We start from the raw sequence: 13,366 nt of genomic DNA on the forward strand, positions 1-13,366 counted from the left end.
GTTGAGGGTGGTTTTTAAAATGGAGTCTCATATGAATTAAGATGTTCAGAAGGAGATTTCCAATTTAAAAATGATACTTTTTTTTTTTTTTTTAATTACTTTCGGTGAGAGTATATATTCGGGAAACATTTTTTTTTTTTTTTTGCTCCTTCACCTCCTACTCTCAGAAAAGCAAACGCTATCTAAGATGAGTCCTCCCACGTTTTACACATTGCTTTTCAATGATTCCCATAACGCCAATATTTTCTCTGCCTTACTAGCAGGAGGCACTGAATTGAATAGAATTGAACTGAATTCTATTGTGAGCTTTTTTTTTTTTTTTTTCCCCTCACAGATTATCACAGATTAAAAAAAAACGTCTGGACATGACCTAATATCAGAAGCATGCACAAATCTAATATATATGTCAGAAAATGCAGTAATTACATAAAGGAAATGTGTTACACAACGACAGAAACTCCTAGAAACACATAGACACATATACACACAGAGTTATCTTCATACAATTTTAATGTTTTTTTTTTTTGTAATGTTTTCATCACATGAGAACACAAAAAAAAAAAAAAAAGAGGTCTAGCAAATTCAGACCCCGGTTAATATTTGTATATAACATTTTTTCCCCCCTCTTAACACCAGAAGTTGTCACCCTTGTTAAAAGTTTGATTTCCCAAAGTCTTGTGGCTGAATTGACAGTCACTTGTCAAGCGCCTTTCGAACATGAACATCCATGAAAGTATGGAGTGTTACAAAAGTGCATTTCAGGTTCGACTAATTCCAAACTGACATATATACCAGAGATCCATGAGAATACTGTACACATTACCATGTCTCACAGCATGAATAGAACGATAGCATAGCGACGGAAATGACTCGGCTCGGCTTACTCGTGGGCGGAGGGTACAAATACTTGTTTTTCTTTCGTTTTTTTTATTCATTTTTTTTCTGACCAGAACCTCACCATATAATCGAGTGATAGCAGCCAGAACAGACCTGAAACAGAGGATACATTTATTCCCCATTGCATGTCTGACAAAAAGGGAAAAAAGAAAAAAAAAGAAAAAAGAAAGGACAATTCCAGTCATATCCAGCCTTCGGTGACGGGTAAACATTAATAACAGAAATGTACAAGTGTGGAGAGCAGTTTCTCATCCAGAGGGAGGGAGAACGAGGAATGGGTCCCATCTGTGAACTCCTTCCAACCCAAAGAGTCTTTCAATACTTCTTTTAACACAAAACTGTTTTGTTTTTGTTGTTGTTGCATATATCAAGTATCCCTTCTATCCTTTTTTTTTTTCTCTTTGCTTTCAGAACAATTGAGATACACAAGTGTACTCCACATATTTTTAGCTGAGGTGTGTTAGTTTTTGTAAAAAGTTTTGCTCAGGCCATGCTGGTGATCAGGCATCTCATCCCACGGCTCGAGAGGGTGCATCACAGACAACTGGACGTGTATCAGCCGTTAAAAATCGTCCACCTGACGTCGAAGGTCTCTGGCTGATGATTTGTCCATTTAAAATGATTTAAACAAAGTGTAATACTCCCCCCCCCCCCCCCCCCCCCCCAACAAACAGTATGTACAATGGCGAGCGCAAGAACGCATAAGAGCTGACAGACAGCAAGACGGAAAGAACGGTATTTACAAACATGTTGGATAAACAACGTGTCAACGTCAAATTTCACAAGGATATGTCTTGCCTCTGGCTCTCGGGTTAATTTTTTTTTTTTTTTTTTTTTGTTAACTGAAATGAACATTTCAGTGCAAAACTGACAAAAAGAGCACAATGATTGGTGGATGTCGTTGGCGAGGCTCTTTATGTTGAGTTGATCTTCCTTGTTAGCTGCTGCTGTGCTGGCTCAGAGTGTGATTCTGCAAAATAGAGGAAAAATACAGACCAGATATCAGTCGATATGAACGCTATAATTGATTTAACTTTCACGTTTTCTGAAGCGCCCTTCACTTTCCCGCAATTTAACCGTACATTACTGTAATCATAGCGTACTGGCACAAGTATATCACATCCGTCTCATAAATGTATATCCGGTTATGCATGTTTCTCGTCCGAAAAGCTTTACCCTTCGTAATTCGTTCACCCAAATGAAGCTGCCGTGTCATTTTCCTGTCGAGCGACACGTCTACCTTCGATAAAACAATCAGGAACCGCGTGCACGTCATCCGTCCGGACTCCTTAGGAACAAGAAGGAACAATGCCGGCTGAGAAAACGTGACTGACGGACATGTTTGTCGTTTCTATTATCTAAATCCAATTAGTAGAGAACGGAGCGGAATTTGCATGGGGATCGACAGAGCTCGGCCCTGTGCGGCAGCAGGTATGGTAGAAAAGCACAGAGACATAGCAGGTGACGCGCTCGAGCTGTCAAACCCCCTCAAACCGCGACGTCTCAATCCGAACGCAAACGCCCAGGGATCGATGGCTGTGGCCATGACAACCAGCCAGGAGCTGAGTCTTTCTCATACGAGCAGAACGGGGTGAATAACATAATAATTTCTTGCTTTTGTTTTCCGACAAAGCTGACGACGGCTGTTAATTAATACGTCCAATCGAATCCGAGTCGAATCCTTATATGCGTTTCCTGAACCACGAGGCTCAGTGGTGTTGATAAAACTCTGTATTAAATGTAAGCACCACTGTATATTTAATACGAACCGTGATTATAATGTGCAGTCTAAGTGGTGCACGGTGCTCTGGAAAACAGTGGAGTCTGAAAATGAAAAATCGATGTGAAATGAACAATAAAAGGCTCGGTCATTTGTTACCTCCGAATGATTAGGCTCTTACTGTTCATTTCTCATTGATTTCTCTCCCCTTCCTGCCGTCCCTTTCGTATCAGATATTAATATGCACAAGCGAAGGAAAATTTCAATTGGATGTGAAAAACAAAAACAAACAAACAAACCAACAATTAAAATAAAATATAAGAAAAACCCTTTAGATTTATCAGCAGAGGTGAGTGCATGCAAATTACAAGTGTTTTGTTAACCCTCGGATCTAGTTGGAATCATCGAGGCATGAAATCAAACGGTTGGGGGAAAAATCAGAGATAACGTACCGACGCCGATCGTACACACAAAGACACTCAAGCAGCAAAAATAAAATAAATACAGATACACCTGTGTGCACTAACAAAAGCACGGAGGGAGCCTCTGTGAAGGGAAGTGTGGACCTGGGGGGGCAGTGGCACTGGTGTCCCTGGTGGGCCGAATCCAGGTCATCTTTTGAAGTGACTGCTAATCCCTTTAATGCAAACTACATGCCCCACTTGCTGTACTCGCTCTATAACGCAACCTTGGATGCCTCAAACTGGCACGGATTAAGTACACCTGTCACAAGCTTGCCTTATTAGTAGCAAATAAAATACAGGACGAAAAAAAAAAAACAACAACAACGTCGAAGACTAAACAGCAGTGCAAATATATGACATGGTATTTTCAAACGTTTACTATTGTGGTTTCTTTGACGTACGAAGGTGGACATACAATAAAGTTGCTGTTCAAACGATTCAAACTGTTAGCACACTGTTGCTAGGCAAATTCATCTACAGTAGTACAGTGGAAATAAACAAACAAAACAAACAAAATGATCTGAAATATCAACATTTACCTCAGATATGGTGTTAGATGTCCAAGAAAAGACTTCATCAGTCTACAATTACACTAAAAGATACATAACGCACTCGCTACTTAAGCGGGGAAACTTTTGAGAAGGCTGTTGTTATGCGAGTGGGAAATTTGGAAGCTATGATTTAGCTAGCTAGCATAGAGGCGTTGTTTCTTTTATACTGACAATTTAAAGGCAATGACAGTGGAAACAAGACAAAAAAGAAAACCCAAAACAATTTAGGAAACAATTAATATTTACGTGTCGGTAAGTTTTTAAATAGCTAAAATATACCATACTTGTAAAATTAGACTAAAAAGTATATTATGTGGTTAAACTTGTGAGAGAAGGCTGCTATGGAACTGTGAAACACTAAATGCTGAGGAGGGAAGCTACAGTTTAGCTAGCTAGCACAGAACCATTACAGTTGCGATCAAAATGATTCGACCCCCATTGCAAATCAGGTTAACTGTCAAAATGTACAGACTTTCAGCTGTTTGCGATGAACAGATCAAACCAAAGCGATTGAAATAGTTCAACACGACGAATGCTTCAAGTGGTTCAACCAAAAACGCAACTTACAATGACTTCTCCTGTCGCAAAATGAATCAACCCCCTGAATAGAATCCCTCACAACAGCACAAATATGCAACACAGGTGTTGTCTCAAGCACACCTGATCCAACTACTCAGTGTGCTTTACGCTCACTATTCAAGTAGTTACATTTACGACAACACTGTTTCTAGCTAGCTACAAATTAGCTAGCTAGCATACAGTAGATCTGTTATGTCTTTTATATGGACAATTTAAAGTCGTAGTGACGGGGAAACAAGACAGAGTGATACAGAATATTAAGTTTTACCTCAGCTGTGTTGTTAGATTACTAATAAATGAATTGTATCGCTTAAATGATACTGTAAGTACACTTAGCACCGACTGCTAACTGAATGTTCATGGCTAATATCGGTTTATACTGAGAAATCGAGACGATTTTTTTTAAATCTCCACAGTCCATTTGAAATCATTTCATTAACATGAAATAGTTTCTGTAAGTCTTCATTTTTTTTTTTTTTTTTATAAATTGGTGACTGTGTAAGACAAATGAGTGGTTCATGTATCTATAAATACAAGGTTAGAAAGTATCACGCTGTCTATTCATGCAAAAAAGGTTGATGTCCTTTAAATAGGAATAGGTGGACTTTTTGGATTTAGATTGAAGTACATAAAACATAATGTAGTCTCTACAGCTTTGGGCTGTCAAGCGCAAGCCTGGATTATTCACCTTCATCCCTAAATCCACCTCACACTTCCAGGACCCTATGATGCCGGGACAGGCAAGGTAATAAGAAGTTGTTATGCCAGGGGCAGGGGCAAGGGGAAAATAAAGTTGGTGTGTGAACATGGCTGTGTTCAAACTCTCACCTTCATTCCAGTCTGAGTGAATGAGGCAGCCATTTACTGACAGAAGCAGCAAGAAACCGAGGGAGGGAGGAAGAGGGTTTCTCCTGAGACAAACCCCCTCCACCACAAACCTCATCCTCCTCCTTCACCTCCTCCCCTGGTGGCAGAAGGAAGGAGCAGAGCTGCAGCTTCCTTAATGAATGCGGTCCATTACCCATCAGCCCTGCTTGTCGGCAGCTCCCTAGCCTCAGCGGCCTGGGGCTTCAAATGGCAGGATATTGACACGCGGCGCCGCAAAGTGACTGAGCGAGTGTGTGCCGAGGTGTTTGTGGCGTGTGGGGGGAAAGGAAAGGAACGTGCATAAGTGTGTGTGTGTGAGAGAAAGAGAAGACAGAAGGAGAGAAAGATCGAAAGGGGAGGGACAAAGAGAGAAGAAAAAGAGTGCGTGTAGGTGTGTGAGTGTCTGCCTGCATTATTGTGTACAGGCATTTGTTGTGTGTGTGTGTGTGTGTGTGTGTGTGTGTGCGTGCGCGCGCACACTCAAGTGCATGCCGAGACCCCAAAGGGATGCGGCTCCTTGGATATAATGTAGGGCTCGCAACAGCTATTAAAGGGGAAAATAAAGCCTCATGGGGGAGCAGTGGTCTACCTCTTCCTTTAAACATGTGACAGGCTCTCTCTCTCTCGTGCTCTCTCTCTCTCCCTTTCTCTCTCTCACTCTTCAGGCATTCTCAAGGACAGTGTTAAACGACTTCAGTGGCAGCCATGCAGGCTGGAGAAGGGTGAAAAAAAAAAGAAAACAGAGGAAGAAAGACAAAAGGGAAAAGACAAAGCCTGCCTCTGCGTCTGAGGCTACCCAGTGTGTTTTGGCGAGAGCGAACGACAGCACCGGTCTCGCTCCGAGCATCTCAATTATTATCTGTATTAAAAATCTAAATACCGGAGTGTGTGTTGCGCTCATTCCGTCAGCTGTTCTCATAATGAATATATGGCAAGTGTGTAAACATGGCGGATTCAATTCAGAAGCGCGTATTATTACACCCACTCTAAATTACTATCTACAGAGACACGGCACGGCCTAGAGACAGAAACAAATCAATACCGTAGCGAGAACGCTAACGCAATGAGAGCAGCGTGGTCCTTGCATATGCATTCGCATCTACACAATCTCTGATAACTCACAATGCAGTTTCCAAAGGCAACTCATCATTTTATATTAAACAATAATCTCATATTTACATGTTATATTAAAAGACACGCAATTTCATATGTACTTATGTGTTTCTGGATTTGTTCCAAAGACTTGGTGTGTGTGTGTGTGTGTGTGAAATGTGGGCTTGTTACAGAAAGTGCCTTTTCAAAAAATAATGAAATCTGTGTCACTGTGGACCTTTTCAAAATAATCACACAAGGTCAGTGACTGAATTCTGGCAGGATATAACAACTACAAAGAAGCCACTATGTTCTCCATCACTGTGTTCTGTCATGCTCTGTACTTCCTCACTGCGTTCTCCATCACTGCATACTCCATCACCATGCACTTCCTCACTGCGTTCTCCATCACTGCGTTCTCCATCACTGCATACTCCATCACCATGTACTTCCTCACTGCATTCTCAATCACTGCGTTCTCCATCACTGCATACTCCATCACCATGTACTTCCTCACTGCGTTCTCCATCACTGCATACTCCATCAGCATGTACTTCCTCACTGCATTCTCCATCACTGCATACTTCATCACCATGTACTTCCTCACTGCGTTCTCCATCACTGCATACTCCATCACTGCATACTCCATCACCATGCACTTCCTCACTGCGTTCTCCATCACTGCATACTCCATCACTGCATACTCCATCACCATGCACTTCCTCACTGCGTTCTCCATCACTGCATTCTCCATCACCATGTACTTCCTCACTGCATTCTCCATCACCATGTTCTCCATTGCCGCATTCTCCATCAATGCATACTCCATCACCATGTTATCTATCACCATGTACTTCCTTACTGCTTTCTCAATCATTGTGCTCTCCACCATGTACTTTCTCACTGCATTCTCCAGCACCATATACTTCCTCACTGCATTCTCAATCACTGCATACTCCATCACCATGTACTTCATCACTGCATTCTCCATCACTGCATTCTCCATCACTGCATACTCCATCACCATGTACTTCCTCACTGCTTTCTCCATCACTGCATACTCCATCATCATGTACTTCCTCACTGCGTTCTCCATCACTGCGTTCTCCATCACTGCATACTCCATCATCATTTACTTCCTCACTGCGTTCTCCATCACTGCATACTCCATCATCATTTACTTCCTCACTGCGTTCTCCATCACTGCATAATCCATCATCATTTACTTCCTCACTGTGTTCCATCACCATGTATTTCCTCATGGTATTCTCCATCACTGTGTTCTCCATTGCTGCATTCTCCATCCATGCATACTCCATCACCATGTTATCTATCACCGTGTTCTTCCTTACTGCTTTTTCAATCGTTGTGCTCTCCACCATGTACTTTCTCACTGTATTCTCCAGCACCACATTTCTCCCTCACGGTTTTCTACTGCATCACGTTATTCCTCACTGTATTCTTCCTTACCGTGTTCTCCTGCATCACGTTCTCGTGTTCACCCTCACCATGTTCCCCCATACCCTAATCTCCCTTGCCATGTTCTCCCTCACCATCTTCTCTGTCACCACTATGATTTGGAGATGAACAATGGGTTCAGAGCCTTCCTCAATGGTACAAGATCTCCAAAGTTCACTTCCTTTTCTTCCCTCATCACAGAAACTCCAGTACTCTCTTTAGTCTTCCTTTTCTTCTCCATCCAGTCTTCCACAGTCCCTGCTGTCCTTTTATGCCATTACATAATTGTATACCAGCGTGTTGATGTGTTTGGCATTTGGGGGTCATGGGTGGAGGTTGGGGTGGAGAAAAAAAACGGCAAAACGCTACAAAACCTATCAGCGGTTCACTTAAAGCCCATGCAAACAGGTGCAATTTGTCTGAAGTGTGTTAAGACATGGCTGAGGGATAAGAGAGAAAGATAGAGAGTGAGACAGAGAGAGGTAGAGGTAGAGAGAGACTACATGGCTGGGAAGCTGCTGTTGATTTATTAAGAGATCGTTAGTTTTGGCGGCTCCCATTTCTCTGGCGCTTATTGATACGGTTGGGCGATGGATCGGCCGGCTGGGTTTATAGGACACGGCGAGAGGTGGATGTTTTGCTTCTTAGCCACCTGGGAGAGGCCTAAAATGAGCTCCAGGCTATCGTTAAGGATTTCTTTCTATTTCTTGTAAAACTGTTGAGAACTATTCCACCACGGAGTTAAAAACGGAAAGAATAAAAGTTAGAACTTCAAACAAGTAATCTGACTTACCTATGGTATGTATATATATCAAATATTTAGCCTCCCTAATGAACATGACACTGTGTTCACTAAAAGCTAGAGAACAATCTGCTGAATCTGCTTAAAAAAAAATCATGATTCCTGGTGCTTTCGTGGTTTTCCATATGGATGGATATCACAATACAGAGAGTCCCAAAAGTTTAACAGGTGATTACTGAATGATTCGTTTGGTGTTTTTAATAGGATTCAAATATGTCCAACAGGAGCCTCATGGTCTCTGATGGTGTAGTAATAAGCATTGGTTGTTGAATTCCCAAATATGACCGGTTAGTAGGTGTTGATTCATTTTCTTTTGATCTAGCTGCAACAATCACAGGACTAATATTTCTATAGTAACAACTCGTTCAGACGGACTTGCGTGAAGGACGCTCCGTATAAACATGTTAAAAAGTGATTACAAATACATCTACGGGGAAGTTTTCTGTGAGGAGACGTTTATTTAACGTTTAAGGAAGGAGTCTCCAGTGTCAATGTTACGATTACACTGACATTTATTCATTTATCAGACGATTAGTGACCGATTAGTTATAATGTCTATAACATAAGTGATAGCAGGAATTAACTTGCTTCGACGACATTAAACGTAATTGTAAACAAATTAAATGTTCTTTAACTGATCTTTTTTTTTTTTTTTTGGCAAATTGCGGAGGTATAAGAGGAATAAAATGCTCAAGGACATGCAGTTATTGGATAATAATCAACTTGCATTATCTTCATTTTATATTGAATGACTGAAATAAATAAACAAATAGAAATCATAAATAATTCCCGTTAACTCCATTTCACTCTGAATCACACCTGATTATTTATCGCTGATTATTTTCCAACAAAAGCATGCCCTCGTGTGTTTTTTTCCCCCCTCACTCCATGGACTTAACTTCTGTTACATTCTTTGTAGTCTATAATAATATAGAATTTCAAGCTCCGCAAGGAAAGATGTTACTAATGACACATTGGCTATATTGTGAATCTGTCACTGAGACTATTAAATCCATTGCATCCTGGTGAGAAAATGTTCAATGAAAAATATTTCACCAATTTCCACTGGAAGCGGAAAAAATACTCCCAATGTGAACCTCTGAAAACCATATTTTACGATTTATTTTGTCACGTATTTAGGTTTTAATTTGAACCTGATCCGCGCTACAAACCACACGCAGCAATACACCACTATCCTCTTCCAGCATCACTCTATGTTCAGGGTTAAAACAGTCATTCTGAATCATGTGCAGTTCCCCTTAAGGCTTTTAGAGGGCTTTCTTGTGTAGTCTGAGCCTCAGGAATGGCCAGAGAGAAAGGCCTCTTAGCACACTGCCTCATGGGGCTCTGTGAAAAGGAAAAGGAGGCAGCAGACGACGGCTGAGAGATCGAGAAGAACAGCACTTAGACAAAGAGACAGCCGTATAGAACACAGCTCACCGTTCAGAGTGCTCATGTTAGCTACGGGCAAAGTAAAACTGCTAGCACACGGACCATGTGCATACTAGCACATCTATAAATCCCAAAGAAAGTACCACACTGATAGCCAACAGTCTTTGTTTTTCCGGATTTCTGATGTTAGATATAATATGAGCTGGACTAAAATGCATGAACATGACATCGCCCACAATTTCCTATTGTCACGGAGTCCCGCGAGGGCTTTCGCTTGTCTGTGCACAAGTTTGGCGCCTCGGTGCCATCTGTAAGAGTGCTAAAGTAACTCTTCAACTCACTCCAGCTCGACGCTTTTAATTAAGACATCACGATGCCAACCTTAAAACGACAGCAGACAGAGGAAGTCTCAGCAAATGTCGAGAAGATAATCCTGTACTGATCCGCTTTGATAAGGACGACGTGTATATGAAAATAGAGAGACTTGTATTATATAGAGAAGTTGTTCCAGGGGTCGCGTTAAGTCTTCTTCTTTTTTTTTTTTTTATTAAGACTAAATGCATTTACGTTCATACGTAACTATTATACAATTGTATACAGATGTTTACAACAAACAAAACAAACAAACAAGTGAGAAATAGTTTTAAATATGCTAAAAATGTATCATTTTGAATAACGCTGTATTCCTAAGATTGGCATAAAAAGTCACTTAAACTGTGTCATATGTGTATAACAGTATTAAGTAGTATATTGAAGTACATTAATACAATTATTATTATTATTTGCTGTATATTTTACTACTACCACTCACTACAATTTCTATTATTATTATTATTATTATTATTATTATTAGTAGTAGTAGTAGTAGTAGTAATAGTAGTACTGATTTTTAGTATTTATTTATTTATTTATATATTTGTCTACTATGTATTCAGTTAAAGTGAACCACAGACTACCATTTTCAAGAGGACCAAGGATTGGATCTCTGGATCCAATCATACCAAACTTAAGGCTACAATGGCCCAGAGTCTGGGGGGAAAATCATATGTGAAAATGGCCTAAAAGTCCTTTTCTGACCTTCTCTTTCTGATTAAATTCATCTCTTTCAGAATCTTCAGTACCCACTTTATCCTGATCAGGGTCAGAGCCTATCCCAGGAACCCTGTGTGAGAGCCAGGAATACACCCTAATTGGGACACCAGTCCATCACAGGTAACCAAACCACCTACCAGCATGCTTTTTGGAGGTGGGAAGAAACTGGAGAACCCAGAGGAAACCCACAGGAAATACAGTAAGAACGTGCGAAGATTCCAGAACTGAAATGAATCCCATGATCAACATGTTGACAGAAATGTAGAGCTTTCACTTTTCTCACTGTGTTAGTTAACTCACTTAGAGGTTTGGTACTAAACTGATACTCAGCGTTCATAGACTCGTTCTTTGATTAATCACCGTTGAAAAAATCTTTAAGAAGGACACTGTGTTGAAAAATATCTCATGGCTTGAACAATACAGGACAATTTCACCAGAGTGCATTAGTAACGGTTTCAGTCTCTCTACCGTCTTAATCAGATGTCTTCTCCGCACTGGAAACAGTCCAGTTTTTCCTCATGCCTGGCTTTGCTTCCAATAAAACCAGAAATATATGAATAAATCTATATAAACAACTCAAAGTGGGCACTCTCTACAATAATAAACACATCTCAGGCCAACTGCAGATTTGACCTCGTCCTCTGACCGTGGCCGGCTCAATCTCCTTGGAAACCAATTATCTTGTGAATTTCACGTGTGAGAGAGAGAGAGTTTCCAGGCGAGGGAAAGTTCAAACCATGAGCTGCCTTTACTTTAACATTTTTTAGAAAAACATGATTTTGTCAGACTTATTTACTGAAAGCAGTACAAATCAAGTCATAAGAACGTGACAAGAATGAATTGTTGGTTAGATTATATTAGAATGATTTAAAATAAACTGGGCAAAATTGTGTGAACGCGACATCGTAAAAACGGTATTTTGCTAGGAACAAAAACACAACCGAAAATATCCGTTATTCTTTAATATCCGTATGGGTTTCTTTCTTTGTCTTACCCACGAACTCCCAAATGAGTCTGAATTAACATCTCATGTGATTTTTATTCGGTACATCACAGGTTATAATGTTCCACGCCTTCAGCTAACAAATTAAGAAGTTAAATTAAACTTACTATGAAGTATGTTTACTTGCTGTCGCTTACTGTTAAACACTTTCTCAAGGTAAAACATCATTATAGTAAAGTATACATTAGAAAAAAAAAAAGTATGCATTATCCATGCCATGATGAAAACGAAAACAATGCTAGCTAACACGGTTTAGCTAGCTAGCTAGCATGACTATGCATTTTTAACTAGTTGGTTTTGCTAGCCACGTTGACAACATGTAATATAAATATCTGGAATTATACTGATTAAAATAACCTCTGGTAAATTATTCTGTGGTGTATTATATTATATTATATTATATTATATTTTATACAGTAGCTTTATGTTTGAATGTTTTTCTGTCAAAATGGCTGTACAAGGATTGGAGAGTTTTGAACTCATGGGGACATTTGTCTGGTCCTCTACAAAGATTAACGCTTCTATTTTAATAAATTAAATTAAATTAAAGCCTAAATGTTTCCTTTTGTGTGCCCTGCGATGGACAGGCACCCTGTCCAGGGTGTACCCCGCCTTGTGCCCGATGCTTCCTGGGATAGGCTCCAGGTTCCCCGTGACCCTGAAAAGGAGTAAATGGTTGAAGATGGATGGATGGATGGATGGATGGATGGATGGATGTTTCCTTTTGGTTACTAAGGTCATGGTTATGATTAGGTTTAGGTGCATTAATTAGCTGCATTAATAATTAAGCCAACTGCAGGTCCTCATAAGGATTATAAGACAAACGTGTGTGTTTGCGTTATATACATTTCTGTAAAATATTGTACGTTGCATACATTTTATCTACGTTGATTTTTTTTTAATGTCTTGGTTTTAAATGCATTTCAAACGGACAAGCACTAAATACAGAGAGTTTTATTTTTTCTGTACTTTAATGCCGATGCTGGCTTTGGGACTGTATTTTTCTCTACATTTCCAGTCCTTTAATTATTTTGTTGCGGTAAACATCACCTACACCTCTGTGCTGGATCTATCCTTATACCCCACTCCACCTAACGTCTCCCTCGTGCTTCTGTGCACAGTTTAGCGTACGATCCTATAGAGGGAGCTACTGTATGCACGCGCCGAAGAGCTGAAGGTCTGCGCGACGACACTGGGAGAGGTTTGAAGTATGACTGCAGCGGCAAACAGCCATCGTTTAACAGCTTTGTTGCTCCAAATGACACTCATTACCCTGTCGAAGGAGTGCAAGCAAACGCTCCAGCAAACTCGCAGTGCAGCCGTCCCGCTGTTTGACAGAGGAAGCAAAACAACTGCACAACTGCTGTGTTATTATGGGGCCTCATTAAGGGAGAAAGATAGGGGAGGTATAGAGAGAGAGAGAGAGAGAGAGAGAGAGAGCAAGCAGGA

The 13,366-nt window shown here is 40.4% G+C and overlaps 1 protein-coding gene across 9 annotated transcripts in view; it reads right to left on the reverse strand.

Moving 5' to 3' along the window:
* Positions 1–492: 492 nt before the first annotated feature.
* LOC108267310 (zinc finger protein 521) overlaps positions 493–13,366 on the reverse strand; it is a 136,575-nt gene continuing 123,701 nt past the window's right edge. For all 9 annotated transcript variants that reach the window (XM_053681572.1, XM_053681574.1, XM_053681573.1 and 6 more), the window contains one exon: positions 493–1,867. In XM_053681572.1, coding sequence (XP_053537547.1) covers positions 1,835–1,867 — 33 coding nt within the window. In that variant the 3' untranslated portion in view covers positions 493–1,834. The remainder of the gene's footprint in view (positions 1,868–13,366) is intronic.

This window comes from Ictalurus punctatus, chromosome 7 (assembly GCF_001660625.3).
Source record: "Ictalurus punctatus breed USDA103 chromosome 7, Coco_2.0, whole genome shotgun sequence".
NCBI classification, from domain to species: Eukaryota; Metazoa; Chordata; class Actinopteri; order Siluriformes; family Ictaluridae; genus Ictalurus; species Ictalurus punctatus.